We start from the raw sequence: 19769 nt of genomic DNA on the forward strand, positions 1-19769 counted from the left end.
ATAAAAAAAGTTGTTTGATGCAAACATGTGATGTGCAAGTTACAAAGACAGTTACAGACTCACAAGTCTGTTGGTTAGTTAGATTTCCAGTACAACAGTAAAAATGTGCTCGTCTTTTATTAAATTCTTCGACGTCCTAAATCTCATCCAACAAAACGGGGGAGAATAGTAGATTTACAATACTTATTTTGTTTTAAACCACATGTTACGTACACAAACCGTGAAAAATGAGCATGACCAGCATATTACTATGCTTTTTTTTTTTAACATTTTACTTTAATTACAAAAAAAAAATCGCTTTGATAGTAATAAAAAGTATCAAAATTACAATAAAAATCTTATTTCAAATAATAACAGCAATTGACGCTTAAAACAAAAGTCAATTTAAATAAAAAAAAATGTTGAACAGAAACATTCTGAATTGAGAATACACAAGAAAATGCTTTGATATTACTGAAGACATGAAACTATATATCTCTATATATAATTTTAGGAGCAATGGCTTGTTGACAAAAAGTTAGACACCAATCTATATTTCCAAAATTTTATTCCGTGTGTAAAAGATATTCCGAAACGTTCCTGAAAACAATCTGAGCTAGGTTCACATCACTTTCCAATGCGAATATCTCGGCAGACGATTCCATCACTTTAGTGGAAAATAAATCTGAAACAAGGCGTCCGCCATATGCGTCTCAGGTGCAGGCGTTGACAGGTAAACGGCGCCTCGCCACTGGCTGCAGCTTTTGTAGGTGGGCGTGGCCATCCTCTGCATAAGTAATCAGGGCGTGGAGAGAAAGCCAGCGCGCGCCGTCCCCCCTAACCAGAGCACCCCTCCCCCCCACCCAAGCGGAAAAATTTTTGAAGAAGTGTCCCTCAACCGGCTGGTGACACATCCCTTTTTATTGGCGAGAGCGCCAGCAAAGCGCACTTACCCAAATTAAAGCGCGTCCGCTCCAGTTCGTGGTGGAGGTCGGTTGTTGTATTTTTGGACGGTGACCACCAACTACCATCATCATCACCATCGGAAGGAACGCGTGGCCAGCGGGCATGTCCACCATGGTCAGCGCGGACGGAAATCCACCCAACGCGGACCTCCTGCTAGCCCTGCTGGCCCGAAACAAGGCTCTAGAAGGTTTGCTTTCGCATTTCTACTAACCATCCAGTCCGGTTGTAAAACGTTTTTTCTTCTGCTTCAATCCGGCAAGCCGTAATTAACTTTAGACTCTCCGCTGTGGCAAGGATTCTTTCCCTCTCCCCCCACCCACTCGTCTACCCCCTCTACCTCCATCCCCCGTTTAACCGTTCGTTGTATCCTTGCATGCACTTAGCCAAATTGAAGTTGCTTATTACTGTGAGACTTGATCAAATTAGCGATCTATTGGAAAGGAGACCAAACAACGGGGGTGGGTAGCAAGGCCCGGGTACACACACAAGGCGAACCACCGCTTTTCCCTTTGAAATGATTGAGTGTGTGCGATTGTTTCAACATGGCCAGCAATTATCGTTCCAGCTTCTCGCTTTCATCGATATTTCAGAATTAAAACTGCATGACTCTTGGCTAAACTGGTTTTCCTTTGGAGTTCGTCGTTGTCGTTAGCTTGTTTATTTGTTGTTACTCCCACCCCCCTTCTCCTATTTTAATCTTCAGTCCTGGTATCCGATTGGACTAGGACATCAAATATGCTCGAGATGCCGCAAAGATAGAAAGTGTCTCCGAGACTCTTCTGTTGTCCACAACGCAACTTTTTCGTCCATCCGTTCAAATCTACTATCTTCTTAACCACAAGTTTTTGCACTTAAACACTAACATCGTTCTTAAACTATAAAAAAGAATTATGCTATCGAACATCATCCAGTGTTGCAAACACTACGATGCTAAATGTGCCTGAACTTTTATTCGCAATAATAAACTTCCTCCTACGAAGTACTTGCATGAATACACGCGCTTACGTCAAAAATCAGTGGCTGCATCACGTTCTGCAGAGAATCTTTATAGCAATATTAAGTAAGTAATACATTCCAATCAAGAAAAACAAAAAGGAATTGGGATTATACAAAAGGGAAGCAATCCTTGCCACGGTTTATTTCCTAGTTTTGAAAAATTTCTTTTTAATTCTTAAATTTTCTTTCATGCTGATTTATCGCCAGGTGTGTTGATTTTTTTTTTCCGGATTATGTGCATTGTTTCCTGTAGTTTTTTTTTTTTTATTTAAAAAAAAAAAAGGAATGAGAATTATAGACGTATAGAATGTGAGGTAAGTTTCAATTGATTTGTTTGGAAAATTGAATGTCTCCATATCATTACAATGTTACTTATGACTACCTTTGTAAAATAGAATAAATAACTTAACAATACTTTTCAATAAACTAAAAATCAGCAAGTAATTACATTAATATTTAATATAAATTTCAAACTGTAATTTATATGCATATTTTACTACTATATGATTATTAAATTTTTAAACTTTGATTAGAGACTTTCTTAAGACAGTACTTTTGCAGAAATTTTTAATTGTGATTTTCCCTCCATTTTCCCAATAGTTAATTCTAAATTCACGAATTTTATAATTATGATATGTAATTTAATTTTTCTAAAAAATAAATTAATTCAGACTACGTTCGTTTTTTCTTCTTCTTCATTAACATTTCAAATTATTGCTTTTTTTATGTATATTTCTTTTTTTTAATGAATATTTCCATATAGTTAGCCTATTTCGGTATTTGAAAGAGAGTTTTTAACTACTCTTTAAATGGATTTTAAAACTATTTTTATTCTAATTTTCTTAAAAAATTACTTGGCGAAGCAATTTATTTCGCTGTTTTTTTCTTGTTGCTTGCTCATTATGCAAATTTTTCATTTGTTCATTATGCTTGTTCATTATATACCTTATTAATTATGTTTTCATCGTTACGGTTTTTGTTAAATTTATTTTTTGTTAATTTTATTATTTATCAATAAGTTAATGCTGCTTTTTTCAAAGATTGATTTCTTCGAAAATGTTCAATATAAAGAAATAAATAATTAAAAAATTTATATTATCTATTTTTTATTTTCAAAACTATTACCTCTGAATAAAAGTTTTCACAATCTCTATTAAATTACAATAATAAATTTCTACTCTCAATTTATATTTATCTTGAATGATGATTATTTTTTCTGATTATTAAATTAATTAAAAGCTCATTTTATTTTAATAGGTGGTAACAATTATAGAGAAAGTTGCTATTTATTATTTTAAATTTATATTTTATTTGCCGATTGTGATAAAAAAAATTTAAGTGACTTTTGAAAAATTTCTTCCTATTATATGTCCTTATTTTTCGTGACTACTCATGTACTGATCGCTGAAACTCATTGAATGTACTCATCGCTGAAAGAAATTACATGGAATTTTAAATAATGTATATATTTTTCTTGATATTATGCGTAAATTTCATAATTTTTCTGAATTGTTCAGATTTTAAAAGATTAGTATTTTGAAGGGAACAAAAAAGTAAAACGAAAAAATTATTTTTTAATTATATCTGAATATATCACCTTAGAAGTTGAATGACCCGCTAAAAACTTATTAAAACTTTAAGTTATCTGCTAAATATTTAATTTCTGTAATGTATAAGACAGTTTTAATTGAAAATAAACAAGGGAGAAATAAATAAGAAATTTAGAAAATAAAGTTTTATGCCACATTATAGAAGAAACTAGTCTTAAATATTATATTTTACATGCAAATAAGTTTCGCAAACTTTTGAGAGAAACTTTTTTATGAGGAAGAGAAAAAGAAAACGCTAATAATAAGAAACTTATTATGTATTGCATTTTAAACTCGTTTATAATAGCTTTTAGTTATAACTAGGTAAAATAAATAATTTTTCGTTTTCTTTCTTTTTTTCCCCTTATATTAAAAGAATTTTATTGTTGTCTTAACTGAATTTGTATCCGTTTCATGGTATTTTTCATTGGAAAAAAAAGCACATTACTTTGTTAGTGGAAGTGGCCTTTAATTACGATATAGTGAAAGGGGTAAGTTTCTTAGCAAAAATAAATTTGACTGCGGTTGAAGATATTAAATTTTAAAGTGAAATTTCCTCCAATAGATTTTTTCAACTTTAGCACTGTCAATAGAATTTTGTTGAGATCAAAATAAATAGAAAATTTCTATATTTTTTCGAAATTACTTCAAAAAGTTTATCTCTAAAATAATTCTGTTACATTATTTATTCATGAATAGCAACAGTTTCTGCGTAACGCAGACTGACGGGTGTGGGAAAAGTAAAAATTAGACCTTTTTTTTTAACGTTCCAGAAAAAGAACTAAATGATGAAGTGCAAATTTAATAGTTCATTAATAATATACTAAGTAATTTTAATTGATAATATATATTATATATTATCTAAAGATTTTCACGGAAAACAAGTATTAAGTCACAAAAGTAGAAATAATTATGAAGGTTTTAAATTTTTCTCAAAAGAGAATTCCTAATATTATTCTCAGAATTATATTCTTTTTCGTAATTAAATGAAATGACATAACTTTAATACCATTGTTTAAATGTAATAGTTTAGTAGTATTAAAAATTTAAAAAAAGTTTTAACCCCTTACTAAGTATTGCTTTCAATTTTGATTTTATATTATATAAAAGGTAATCCTCTTTTGATTAGGTAATCCTAGATGTAAGCTAATGCATATGATATGCAACCACCAAAATTGCACGGGTACACAGAATCTCAATCTTAGGTTATAAAATTTTGTATAACCTATGGTTATAAAATTTTGTAACTTAAAGTTCCACAAGAAATAGTAATATTGTATAAGTTTTTAAAGGCACTTCAGCTTTGTTTACGAGAAATTATTTTACCGTGAAATAATTTTCGATTCCCCCTCAAATTGTATAAGGGAATAATGTTTTGAAGTAATGTAAACAGGTCTTTAACCTAGAACTTCATATCTTATTTATTATTATTATTATTTTTTTAATTATTTCTTTTCTAAGCGAGAACAGAAAATTTATTTCACTATGACTAAAGAAACTGATGATTCACTATTCCATATAAGTGAGAGTATGTTCTTCTGAAGAAAATTCTTTATGCTGCGTTACAATTTCACCACTGTGCTTGTAATTTTTGTCATTAAAGCTAATAGATGGAAGAGTAAAATGTGTTAAACCAATCTGTGTGAAGGGGGAGGGTGGCATGAAATGTCATTAAATATCATTTTCATTCATAAAGTAGACAGCTGGAAAAGTCCGTTTGTCCTTGGATATAAACAGGAAGTTTTCTTCAGCCTTGTCGGTGTTTGAGAGATAATTTCATAGGAATTTGAGAATAAATGTTTTCTCAAAAAAGAAGAAAAAAAAACATTTAATCTTTAATTTAATACAGGGAAAAGTTCTACCTTCCTTTCAAAGGTTATTCTGAGAAAGTGATATTTCTAATTCCCCTTTTTCGTATTATAAAAATTTAAACAAGTGAGGACTAATATTTTTTTGCTTCTTTGAATTTCATTAGGGCACTTCTCAGAAAGTGGGAATATTAAATAATGTTTATAGGAGTTAATGCTAAATTCTATTAGTAGTTATGTTACTTGTACTAAATATCCACAACTTATGCAATATACTGTTCGATTCAAATGAAAATTGACATTGCAAAAATTTTATATTGTATTTTAAGGCAACAAATTATCATAAATAATTAATGAATGAAAAGGAATTATCGTGGTGGCTTGAGTAACACTTTTTGTTAAAATGCTAAGTTTCACATGTAACAAACGGCAATTTCGTAACAGAAATATTTTCTAACAAAAAAAAAAAAAAAAAAAAAAANAAAAAAAAAAAAAAAAAAAAAAAAAAAAAAAAAAAAAAAAAAGGAAACAAAACATTTAAATATTGAAAAAATCATTTTAAGGATGAATAAATAAGTTTAAAATACTTTCTTTTTTTTATTCTTTTGCTTTACTTTATTTATTTATTATTATTATTTATTATTATTATTTATTTTTTGTTAAAGTACGAGAGGGGTTTTATAAATAATTTTTTTGGACATGCATTAAAACACTAAATATATTTTCATAAAAATCTTTAACGCAGTATATTAATCTAATGTGCTAGAGTATTAATAGTAAGATAATGATCACAGAATATGCTTAAATACATTGTATTTCTGGATCTATGGGAACACCAAAAAAGCTCATTGGTATTTACCGAAGCTCATTAGTAATGACTTTGATAAAATTACAACAATAATGTATGGTTTTATAACTTGCGAGGAAATTTAGTAAATGTGAAAATTTTAGTTATTTCAGCGTGATAACCTTAGAGCATGGCATAAAAACGATTTATTCGGTTGAATTTAATTTTCAATTTTGTATTTTTTACTAAATGTGAGGTAGAAGAACTTTGTTTAAAAAATTTTTTTTAACGATTTACTAAATGCTAGGATAATGTTTATATGTTTAGTTCACTAGTCCATTCACAGCAACTGAGATTGACTGGTTGAAGGCAACTAGCAATTATCAAGTAATTCTTTCATAAATTCTGTGAGAGCAATGCAAGCAAAAATTATTAATGTACCTAAATAACGCTGATTAAACACAGTTTTAAATACTATCAGTAAAAAATGATTACTACCTGATATCCATTATTAGTTTACGTGGAAAACTAAAATGAAATTGTAATTTTTTTTACTTCCCTCTAAGGGAAACTCATTTTAAAATCAATGACATAAGTATTAACTTTGAATTATGCAATTATGCTATTTTAATTTCAATAAGCATACCCCGAGGTGCAAAATAAAAGGAACAAAACTTTCATAACTTTTGTAACATAGAAATAATATTAGTAAAAATAATATTAGTAGAAATATTAGTAGAAATAATATTGGTAGAAAGAATATTAGTGGAAATAATATTGTTATTAAATTTTTATTTCCATGGTTTACTATTTTTTAAAGTTCTGTCTGAACCATTAGTAGAAATAATATTGGTAGAAATAATATTGGTCTGAAAGTTTTGCTAGTGTTGGAAAGTATTCCAGCTTAGGCTCATTAAATATGTCATAGTGTGTGAGCTTTAGAAAATATTTATTCTTCATTGTTAATTTTCATTTAATTATAAGTTGTTAAACATGCGCTTATTTTCATTGACAAAATAGTTTTGAAATAACTTATTTCGGTTTTTAAATGAGTTTTATGATCTTTTTAAATGTATTGTGCATAAAAAATTTATTTGTCAATAATACATAATGGAATAATACATTGTTAATAGTACATAATAAAAATATTGTCAATAATACATAATTCATAAAGTGTATGCGGAAAATATATTATGTATTAGCGAAATTTACTGGGATTCAGTCAAGGTTCCAAGTAAAAAAATATATTATACAATGTTTAATCCCTAATAAGTGGAATTAGTCAGTTCATATGGTAGACCACATTCACACATCACAATATATAGAACACAGAGAAACATCCATGTACTGGGCGGAATTCGAACCTGTAGCCATTAACTTAGCAGTCAGGCACGCTAACCGCTCGACCGTCTGGCCAGCTAATTAATATATATAATTGGCTTTACAAATTTATTTAAATTTAATGAATCGATTGTATATTTATACTTAGAAAATACTATATAATGCAAATATTTGGTTAGTATAATCAGCTGTTTATTGAAATCAAAACTTATAGGTACAGATGCGATCATATTCAACTACGACATTGTATTTAAGTCGGAATAAGTGAAAAAATAACTGTTATGTTTTGCAATTGGATTATACACTGTTTAAAAAAATTTATGGTCAAAACTACCAGCAAATGTACAAAATTAAGCGTTGTATCTGGCTATATTGGACTCTAAAAAGCTCAGTAATTTTTACCGACGTGTTTTGGTTATTATTATCGTAAAATTAACAATAAAATATATTTTCATATTATCTGATAAAATTTTAAAAAATTTGAAACTCTTGTCATGATACCTAAGAGCATAGTATCAAAATCACTTATTTGGTTAAATTTACTTTTCAGTAATGAATTCTTACTAGATGTGTTGTAATAAGAACTATAATTTTGAAAGCCTGAATTTCCGATAAATCGTTTCTATATGGATTTAAAAAACTACCAGGCTTAAGCACCCTATATTTTGATTCTATCACCAGAATTATGCTTTTTGTTTGCCAAAAATGTCATTACCATACAGTACGGTATTTTTACCAATATTTTTTTTTCTTTGTGTTCATTATTTTCCAAAATCTACAATTAATCGATCCGAAGAATACATCACAGAATAAAAATATATTACAGAAATCCTGTTTTATATACGAATAGCTTTCAAACACGAAGTCTACAAACAAAGAAATGCAAAAATTTTTGAGAGTAGATTAATCTAGTTGGAAAAAAAACTTGAATTTATTAGTGTTGAAAAAAGATTTCTTCTGGAAACTTTCCTTTACATCTCAATGAGGATTCATTTCTGATTCCTCCAGATTCTTGTTCATGATGAAAATTCATTTTTTAAAGATTTCAATATCTAACTTCTGATATAAAACAGATACATAGAGTGTTGTTAAAAATATATATACATCCCATTTTCTTTCAATTTTTAAATAACACTTCAATTCATCAATCTCCTTCTAGTGTTTTATTTCGCTACTTTTATTTCCAACTTTCTACTTTTAAAGGCATTTTATTCCTTTTATGAATTTTATTTCTCCTTTTCTTTTGTAAAAATGCTGTACGAATGAATATCTTTCCAAAGCCCTTGAATTTTTGTTTAGAATAATTAGAATTTTAAATTATATAGTGCAGAGATGATATTTATACTAGGGTTTTAAATAGTTTAAAAAATACAAGTTGTTCAAATGTCATCGTTTTTAATAAATATATTTAAAATATTTGTTAAAAAAAGAAACTGAAAAGTTAATATTTAAACAGAGAAAAAACAAAAATGATGTCAAAATCTACTCAATCAATGCTCAGAAAGACGAGACTAAAGCGGTAGAGAAGACGATAGCAACCAGTTTGATTGCTGAAGAAAACAGATTATTTGAAAGGTGGTTATTTAAAACACCTGAAAGTTTCCTCAAGCAATAAAACTGGCTTTGACATTTTTCGCCTCCATCTCACTTGTGTTTTGACAGATTTGATAGAGTTTTCGTTTCTTCTTCCTTCAAATATTATTGACGATCAATGCATATGCCTTCGAATTCGACAAGGATTCTAAAAAATATACATTGAAGTCGATGATTACGGAACACCTTGAAGAGTTGTTGAAAAGATTTAAGATAGTTTCAATGGTTTAGGATGGTATTTAGAGGTTTTAGATGGTTTTTAAAGTTTAGAAAATTATGCTGAAATAAGAACAGTTTAATTAAAGGCCTAGTTTCCATCTCAATAGGTGAACATATTTCAGGTGAATTGTAAATTTTATTTGGATAATGAGCTATTCAACACGCAAACGAAAGTGGAAATTAAAAAAGTCATTGAAAACAAACTGCTCCATGGAAATAATGTTTTTTAGCATTAAAAATGTGTAGTCGGCACGCATTTTAAGCATATAAAAATTGAAAGTAAATTTTAAAAAAGCAATTTAGCTTAATTCCTTTTTAATTTTTACTGTAAGAAACAATTGAAATGTACCTTACACAGTTTCGAACTTTAATAAGACTGGAAAAAGTGTTTTCATTAAATTGAATGTAACTTAATTACCTTTATTATGATTCTTAAGATAACTAAAATACAAATGATAGACAATATTTATCATATTTACAAGCTGGATATCTATTCTTTATACGGAGTAAGTTAACAAACAATCGGCATTTATCAACACTTCGCAATTATGCCTTAAGGTAAAAGACATACACCGACGCATTTAATCTAACTACAATAATTTCAATTTTTCTTAAAAGTTAAATTAAAATTATTTAATTAGCATTTAATTAACTACTTTAAAATTAAAATAAATTTAAAATCTGTTTTAAAAAATAAAATATTGAAATAAAATGCAATAATTTAACTATAGTTGCAGATTTATACAACACGCGTAACTGCATTATTTAAATTTTCTTTATTCTTTAAAATGATTGTATTCATTTTTAGAGTTTGTAAATCGATATAATGGAATGAATTTTTAAATGCTTATGGAAGTTAAACAATGAAACAGGTACAGCATGTGTGAAAGCATGTTTGGAAACAGGTGTGAAAGCATGTTTTGTGCGTCAATACTACAATCATTTTTTCCCTGCCAATAATAGATTATAAAGTCGTTGAATAATAGCAGTTATTAAAGTCATTTTTACTCCAGGCAAAATGCGAAATGAATTCCTATTTAATTTTTGAGAGTTCGTAAGCGACAGCTGTAGAATACATACCCAATCAAATAATTATCTAAGTTTATTTTTAATGTTTTCAGACCATCTAAAGTGATAATCATAAGAAATGAATTCAATGAGAGCCGTGGTGGCTCAGGGGTTAGAGCGCTACCTTCCAATGAATTGAGCCGGGTTCGAATCCCAGCGATGGCTGGTCGATATGAATTCACCACCCGGCTCGTACAGACCACAGTGCTGGCGTAAAATATCCTTAGTGGTAGACGGACCATGGGTTAGAATTCTCTTCCCGTCAGATTAAACATGAGAGGTTTTCGTGATTTCCCTCTCCTCGTAACGTGAAAGTTCCTTCGAAAAGTGCTACCACAAGGGCAAATTTCTCCCATTACTTGATCCAGGAGTTCCTTTATCTACTGGATTGGGTTCAAAATTACAAGGTTACTGCGTTGAACATCAGTAGCCGCAAAATCAAAACTGGGTCAGCTGTTCAAAGATGGTTATAAAATGAAAATAAAATGAATTTGCAGTTAAATGTTTTAGAGGAAAGTAAAAGAAATTATTTTTCGTGTTATCAGACTATGTCTGAAAAGTTTATTTTTTGTGTTTAAAAGTTTCAAAAAGTTTCTTTTCCTTCAATTTGAGAACTAAACAATTCTACTCAATGTTATTCCCCAAAAGAGAGACAAATTTCATCTGCGGATAGAAGAGGAAACAACTTTTATTCTGTAAGATGCCGAAAGTTTTGATGAGTTTTCTTGTTCGTATTTCCGGGTAAAGGAGAAAGTTATAACCCAATCAACATGGTTGTGATATTTATAGAGGGAAAGTGACTTATTTCAGTTTAAAAAGCTTACAATAAATTTTCAAGCATGTGAAAAATAAATATAATGGGCAATTACATTCAAAAATAAGTACTACAATAGAGTAACTGTTTACCTGAAGATGTTTAATACTTAAGGAACGAAAAAAAATTCAATACGTAATTTTAGAAATATTTCAGTTTCGGAGTCATTTTTTATTTCTAATATTTATCATTTATAATTTTTTTTTTCTTTTCAAAAATTCTCAAAAATTTTTTTTTTCTTCTTTTCAAAAATTCTCTACTTTTTTTTTCTTTTTAAAACCTGTAATTTCACTGCCTTTCAAAAAATAAGACGGGAAAATAATTTCGAGGAAGCTACTTGTAATCCATTCATAGAGATGTTTCCTCGATTTGGTCTTCACTGCCGCTTAAATTACAATGAGGTGAAACAGTTTTACAGGGGATTTTTGAATTCTATTTTTTGCTGTTTTGAAATTATTATTTAAAAAAAAATATATCTATTATAATTATCTTTTTTAAGAAATTAAATTCGAAAATGATTTTATTTTATTTCGTATTTCCTAAGTTTAAATATTTTCTATTTCCTCTTCTTTTTTTTAAAGAAAGGAACCCAAAAATACTCAGAAAGGAAAAATAGAATGCACAAAAACAAGGGTGATAAGAAACAATTCAATGTATATTGAATCTATGTAATAAGTCAATGTAATATAGGAAGAGGATTGGTAACGAAACCTTATAATGCATTTTTTGAAACAGACATTAATTCTAAAGAGTACAATTGAAATAATTAATCCCTTTAATTTTATTTCTACAATTTATTATCCTTTAGTTTTATTATGTTATTTTAGCTTTATTATCCTAAAAAAAAAAAAGGGGGGGGGAACCCCAAAATGCTCAGAAAAGAAAAATAGAATGTACACAAACAAGGGTGATAAGAAAAAATTCAATGTATTTTGGGCCTGTGAAATAAGTTCATGTAATACAGGGAAGGGGATAATTAAAGAAACCTTTTAATACATTTATTAAAACTGGTATTAATTCTAATGAGTGCAATCTTATTTCTACGATTTATTATCCCTTGGTTACTTTAAAAATTCGTTTATATTTATAACTGACGTTATAATGTTATCAAATATTTTTATTTAATGTGCATCAAGATTTNACTGCCTTTCAAAAAATAAGACGGGAAAATAATTTCGAGGAAGCTACTTGTAATCCATTCATAGAGATGTTTCCTCGATTTGGTCTTCATTGCCGCTTAAATTACAATGAGGTGAAACAGTTTTACAGGGGATTTTCGAATTCTATTATTTGCTGTTTTGAAATTATTATTTAAAAAAAAGTATATCTATTATAATTATCTTTTTCAAGAAATTAAAATAGAAAATGATTTTATTTTATTTTGTATTTCCTAAGTTTAAATATTTTCTATTTCCTATTTTTTTTTTTTTAAGAAAAGGAACCCTAAAATACTCAGAAAGGAAAAATAGAATGCACATAAACAAGGGTGATAAGAAACAATTAAATGTATATTGAATCTATGTAATAAGTCAATGTAATATAGGAAGGGGATGGGTAACAAAACCTTATAACAGACATTAATTCTAATGAGTGCAATTGAAATAATTAATCCCTTTAATTTTATTACTACAATTTATTATCCTTTAGTTTTATTATACTATTTTGGCTTTATAATCCCAAAAAAAGGGGGGGGGACCCAAAAATGCTTAGAAAAGAAAAATAGAATGTACACAAACAAGGGTGATAAGAAAAAATTCAATGTATATTGAGCCTGTGAAATAAGTTCATGTAATACAGGGAAGGGGATAATTAAAGAAACCTTTTAATACATTTATAAAAACTGGTATTAATTCTAATGAGTGCAATCTTATTTCTACGATTTATTATCCTTTGGTTACTTTAAAAATTCGTTTATATTTATAACTGACGTTATAATGTTATCAAATGTTTTTATTTAATGTGTATCAAGATTTCCTAGTCCACAAATAATTCTGAATTATTTGATTGATTATTTAGATATGATATATTCGATCACCCAAGTCCAGCCAAAGGTGTCTGTAACAATTAGTGTTCAACATAAGAAAATTTCGATAAATAGACTACATTTTCAACAATCACTGCCTAACGAAATGTTCATAGCATTTCACCGAATTTGTTTTCGAAGACATTTACTGGAATATGATATCTTTTACTGCTGAATGCTATATTTTAAGTTTTAAAAGACATTCAACGAAGTGGGCAGTTTTTGGGTTCAAATGTAGATTTTACGGTTAATATAACATCAGATTTTGTTAAATTGCTGAAATAGTTAGCAATGTCACCTGATGAAAAAATAATTAATAGAATTTTTTTTAACGTTCTTCATTAATAAGCATTTATGTTTCGTAGCTTTAAAAATGGGGAGACCTGGATATGAAGTAAGTTAAAGAAAACGCTGCAAAAAATTTAGGATAAAATTAGTGTGAAAAGTATTAGTATCCTGAGTGTCGATGTATTTTACTGTAAAATATATCTTTATCGTAGAGTTTTATAGAACACAAAATCTGATAAATAGTAATTTTTACAATTATATAACTTCTAGCAGTAAAATTTTATGCAGTAATTTTTACAGTAATATTAATTTATTTACAGTGGTTCCATGATTTGCAGTAAATATTACAGTAAGAATTATGGTGTATCAGATTTTTATTCCTTTAAATTTTACGGTAAAAATAGACTTCGCGAATGTTACTACTGAATGTCTAGAGCTTTTTACCGGAATTTTATCTTGAATTTTTTACGGTATAGCCTGAATTTCAAAAAAAAAAAAAATTTCTGCTTCAAAATCACTCATAAAAAAAAATAATGTTTTTTATTCTTTGGTTATGGAAATTCCATAAACACGCGGAAAAAGAAAAGTTTTTTTTTTTGCATCTTCTTTATAAATTAATTTACATTTTGAGCTTCCTTTTTTTCAATAAGATTATTTTTCAATCAAATCAAACATATTCATAATTTATTTATGATTCTTTGTTTGAAACTAATTTCTATTTCAACTGTGTTTCTTTTAAAATAAAATTAAATTTAAAATTTTGAGGATTTTACGTACGCTTTAGAGTCTAGAATCATCTCATAAGCCAAAAAATATGCTGATTTGATTTATTATATTCAAATATAAAAGTTACAAATTAAGTTTAAAATAATTTCAGATTAGTTCACTATTTTCAAAACTTCTTTCTATAGATCCTTCTTCGTCATCTTGAATTTTAAGTTAAGCTTTATATTTCAGTTTTTTACGGTTTTTTTTATTTTTTTTAAGCAACTTTATTCGATAAAGTACAATTTAACAATTCGATATCTTTATGAAAAAAAAGTCGAAAATAAAGGTGTTTCTTTATAACATTGGTACCAATACAGAATTATAATACTAAAAATTTTTTTCAACTTTTCTTTCCCGATATTATACATTTTAAAGGGACTTTTAACAATAAATTGCCATTATGCAATCCAGTGCCTTTTAATAAGGCGGGGGAAAAAAGATCTTGCTTTATTTCATTTCTAGAAATACAGAACTGTAATATTTACAGCTAATTGCTGTCTTTCTCAAAAACTTTAAAGTGATAAAAATAAGCGATTAATATTTTAATACTTTTGGAAAGACTTTCAGAGTGATATTTCGGAACTCCTGTAATTTTTTTATCCCTGTAGATGATGCTAAAAATGTGTAAATTATTCAAAAAATAATGTTTCAAAATAATTGAAAAAAGGCGAAAGGAACTATATAGAAGTTAAATTAAATTTTTAAAAAAAGAAAGAAAGAAAAATTAATTTACAAATTGCATTGGTCAGTCAAAATGTCATTCCCATACTGCGATCATTTATAATGTGATCTTTTGTTTATAATTTTTGAAATATAATCAAGTAGTCTAAATACAGTTTTTTTTGGGGGGGGAGTACGGTATTTTGGGGGGTAGAGTATGATGTGAAGTATGTAAAATGTGCATAAACAATAATAATATAAAAAGCGTGTTTAACATTCTTCTGCTTTTACATTCCTTTGACGATTGAGTTTGAACTTCAGAACACATGAAAAACTGTATTCTTACTTATAAGTATCATTTAAAAAAATTAATAATAATTAAGTATGTATAAATAATTTTTTTATAAAAAGGCATGCTCCTTTTGCAAGTTTTTGGTTCGAATTTAAATCAAAATTGTTGTAATTTAAAATATATTTTATGACGTTTATAGGAATGCCGCAAGCGGCAAAAAATGTACAAGGTGGTTGAAACTCAATTCACTTTTATTTATTTATTGTCAAAGATATATTTTGAACTAAATTTTCAAATGAAACAGTAATTTTAATGATGTAAAAACTCAAAATGAATTATTTATTTATTTCCTAGAAAAAACTACTAATTGCCATTTACTGATGCACTGAATTTAGAATAACTAGAAATCCTCTTATTTTAATACAAACTTGTAATGCTATCTAAAATAAATAACAATGCTTATCCATTTCTCTACAATAAAATCTATTTCTAAATTTTTAAAAGCTCCTATATAAATATCAGTGCTTCTTAGTTTAACAATGTTTTTAGTAACATTTACTTTCCCTCTAAAGTGCTCGTTCAAGTAGCTTTTTGAATGCGTCTTTTGTGTTTATTTATTTTCCTTCAATGAATCACACGAGCAATAGACACAATTTATGCATATTGTAGCTGAGAAAACAAACACACTAAATACCCTTTCAATCTGATGTTGCTTCGATTACTCAAACTAATGTATTCATGCTCACACGCTAGAGCATTTGCATTTAAAAGCTCAAAGGCTTTTAGCTCATAATTCCTATATTTATCATCCTGTCTCTGATGTCAAGTGTTTAAACTTCCCAGTTACGTAAATCGTGACGAGAAATTCCGTGCGACTTGTGTAAATAAACACATTTTATACGTTTTGACTTTTGCTTTAAGATTTGCTTCTTTGTTATTTTATTTGTAAGCGCTTATTCATAGAGATAATTGACTACATTTTATGCGTTTTGACTTTAGTCTTAAGATTTGTTTTTTTGTTTGTTATTTTATTTGTAAATGCTTATTCATAGAGATTAGGGACTTTAAGCTGCTGCAAATATGCATTTTATGCTTCTATGATCTTACTTAGACAAGAAAACACTGTATGATTGAGATATCAATTAAAAATGGATCCACACTTGAATGAAAAATAGATAGAAATTTTAATATTTACCGAATAATAAAAATTATCGCAGACAATTTAGACTCGCAACTGAGGAGGGAGAGATAAGAGAGGATAAAAATTGATAAAAACTTAAAAATTGATATTTAATCAAGTGCGGTATTTTTTCTTTTGTAATTTTTTTATTATGATGAAGAGTCTAGAAAAATTAGCTGTAATTCATGGGAATTATAATTAAGTCATTAAGGTTTAATATATAAAAAGAACAATTTTGTACTTTTACCGTATTACAAGTGATTATTATTATTGTTATATTGACAAACCAGGTATTGTTCTCTGTTTTTTTTTCTTTTTTAAATCTAATTAGACAAAATATAGTCACTTGGACAACTAAACTAAAATGCATAATAGTTTTTTCTGCATTTGAAGTACAATATTGTACTTATATCTATTGACGCAATACCTCACTTACTATGCAGAAATATTTAATTTTCCCCCCTTTTCACCTCTTTTGCTCCCCATTCATAAATTCTAAAGACTCACTATTGTTTTTAATTATTTTTTCAATTCATAAAGAAAAAACTCGCTTCTTCTATATTCCCTTACAAAACAAAAATATAGACGAGATGATGATATTGTGAAAACTAATACATGCAAATATAAATATTCTGACACTGGGGATCTGCATGTAATTTTCAAATTAATAGTAATAACTCTGTTGCATTTCATTAGAAATACTATTCACAAACAATTTTATTCATTCATATTATAATTATTTTACATTTTTAAGCTTAAAGCAACTCCTTTTCATCAAATAAAAAAAAAATACGAGTATTGTTAAAAAAATGTATATATAAAGATAAACTACATTCCGAATCCATAAGAAACATTTACACTAATTATATGTTGTTGGCGATTTCTCTGACTTTAATGTAGCAAGTTTTTTAACGAGATTCCTTGTTTGAATGTTGTTGAGTTATCATAATTTTAAAACAAAATTAAAATAAGACAGTGAAACAATAAGAAATTAATAAAACCTTATTAAATAATGCCAAGTGAGAATAATTGTTTCTACTCAGCATTATTTCCTAACGTCCTAAAAGACGAAATTTATTGAACAAAAAGAAAATACTTTTTCTGTGAATTACTTTATGCTCACCACTATTACATGACAATTTTGACAAGTAAGATTTATAATTGGACGCAGTTAGGAGTGTCGACAGAAACTTTTCGCTGCATGTTACACGTTCGTGTAATTAGTAGTAATAACTCCATTGCATTTCAATGAAATTACGATTCACGAAAAGTCCTTTCATATACTTTCCTGCAAATTCAATTGCCATAGTCTGTTAAGCACTTTCCAAGATCCAGACATTTTCCTCACGTACTAGAGTAACACGTGACCCTCCATGCGGGACGCACGTGACCCATCAATTTCACCCGAAGCTCTAGTGTACTAGTACGTGAAGAATTTGATAGACATGGTCAGACGAGAAAAGTACGTGTTTTGGAATTAAGTAATTAGTAATTTTATTTATTTGTCATATGAATTAATAAATATTTATAAGTTAGGATACTTTTCACTTGCTAATTATTTGAATGTTTAGTATCCCGTAGAAATAATTGTTTCTATCGATTAATAGTACTTCTACTCTTGAAAAAATTAACTACGTTTTTGAAATATTATAAATTAATTGCAAAGTTATTTTCTAGGAGTGAAACAAAGTAGACTGTAAGAAATTTCAGATCAAATTATGGTAAACTGTACCGGTACACAAGGTGCTGGTACTTTTTAATATAAAATCGATTTTTACAGGAACGTGCTGCGGAGCAAAAAATTTGATAAACCTGATATGATATATTTTTAGAGTAATAATTACCGTAAAATCTTTAAATCACTCTAATTAAACAAATATTACTTTAAGAATCACGGTACAATATTTTGCGGTAAAAATAGATTTTACGAATGATTACACTTTTGATTATACAAATTCTTTAAGAGTTTTTTGTGTCTTTTCTTGTGTGTGTGTGTTCGAAACTGTTGAATTCTAAATTTTTCGGGGGAAAAAAAAATTCAGTAAAATTCATTACTTCCACCGAATTCAACTTTTATTCCGCAATTTGAATTTTGCCACTTGTGAGTTTTTAATAAACACTTTAATTTTGATTTTTAAGAAAATTTTGAAAACAAAGAGACTTTGGTGTCATACGTAAGCAGTGTTCATACCAGTTCTCCCCCTTGTCATTAAAAGAAAGCAAATCGCAATCACCTCCCTCGGGTTAGGTGCTTACGCAGTATTCGAACGGTCCCTAAGCAGACACAAAGTTATTTACCAAAAAACTAATAGGCAAACCTTTTTTAATTAATTTCTCAATATTAATGAAGATCTAATAAAAAGTTTAACGAACAAAGAAAAACATATTTTAAAAACTGCACTTTGCATCCACTCTGAAAAGATAATGGTTTTGTATTTCTTACATTTTGAAATAGAATACCTAATAGAGTGTCGCGAAATGAGACGAGGCTCACCTGCAACTTATCTATGACTTCATTAACCCCATAATAATAATTGGTTTCTATTCAAAAGGAAGAGTTCTCGTTCTTTTTACTGGTCCATAAGGCTGACTGTGAAAAATTCCATATTGAGTACCGGCAAAAAGTAACATTACAATGGGTGCAACATCCATAAAATTAATTTTACTGCAAAATCTATTTTTACCATAAAACTTTATAGAAATATTTATTTAACAAAAGTGATTTTACAATGACTATTAGAGTAAAAATTACGGTATATCATATTTCTTGTTCTGTAGAATTTTACGGGAAAAAGTACCGGCAACCTGGGTGCCAGTACATTTTCTGGTAAATTTGATCTGAAATTTTTTACAGTGTAGGTTATCAGCTGTTGCTCTGAAAAGTAAAGATCATTCAAAAATAAATAGCGAAAATGAAATACTAGCAACTATATCAAGCTTCATTCAGCTCATCCATCACAAGTTAAATGCAAGCTCATCCATCACACAGAGCAAATTTACAATACCTTCAATTATACGGAATAATTTCTTTTCTCAAATTTCATTTATAATATTAATGCTTATTTATTATTAATAATAACTTCTTATTATTTATTATTAAAGTCGTTAAGTGGATTTTAACCATGATTTATTTTAATTATGTTTACCTTTTTATGTCCTTAGATTTTGTTTCATACTTTTACACAGATGAAATATACATTATGTGTGTGAAATAAGTATCATAGCCCAGACATACATCATACAACTAGGACGTTTCGAAACAATTTTAAATGCCATGGTGCCACAACTTAGAAAAGTAAGTTTGGGAAGAATTGAGGCATGAGCGGGCCCCTTTTTAAAACATTGTATGCAATACGATCAGGTTTTGAGTAAAAACATTGCTCGCTCGTATATATATA

At 28.2% G+C, this 19769-nt stretch overlaps 2 protein-coding genes across 3 annotated transcripts in view; both read left to right on the forward strand.

Annotated features, from left to right (window-relative positions):
* Window positions 1–19769, forward strand: part of LOC107437395 (uncharacterized) — a 548903-nt gene that overhangs the window by 264983 nt on the left and 264151 nt on the right. The gene's annotated exons all lie outside the window — the stretch shown is intronic.
* Window positions 878–19769, forward strand: part of LOC107445600 (LIM/homeobox protein Lhx3-like) — a 104180-nt gene continuing 85288 nt past the window's right edge. The window contains exon 1 of one of the 2 annotated variants that reach the window (XM_016060032.3): window positions 878–1132. In XM_016060032.3, coding sequence (XP_015915518.1) covers window positions 1048–1132 — 85 coding nt within the window. In that variant the 5' untranslated portion in view covers window positions 878–1047. Of the gene's footprint in view, window positions 1133–1397; window positions 2006–19769 lie in introns of those variants that run through there. The other variant, XM_016060030.3, reaches the window with a different exon arrangement.

Source organism: Parasteatoda tepidariorum, chromosome 5, assembly GCF_043381705.1.
Source record: "Parasteatoda tepidariorum isolate YZ-2023 chromosome 5, CAS_Ptep_4.0, whole genome shotgun sequence".
NCBI lineage: Eukaryota > Metazoa > Arthropoda > Arachnida > Araneae > Theridiidae > Parasteatoda > Parasteatoda tepidariorum.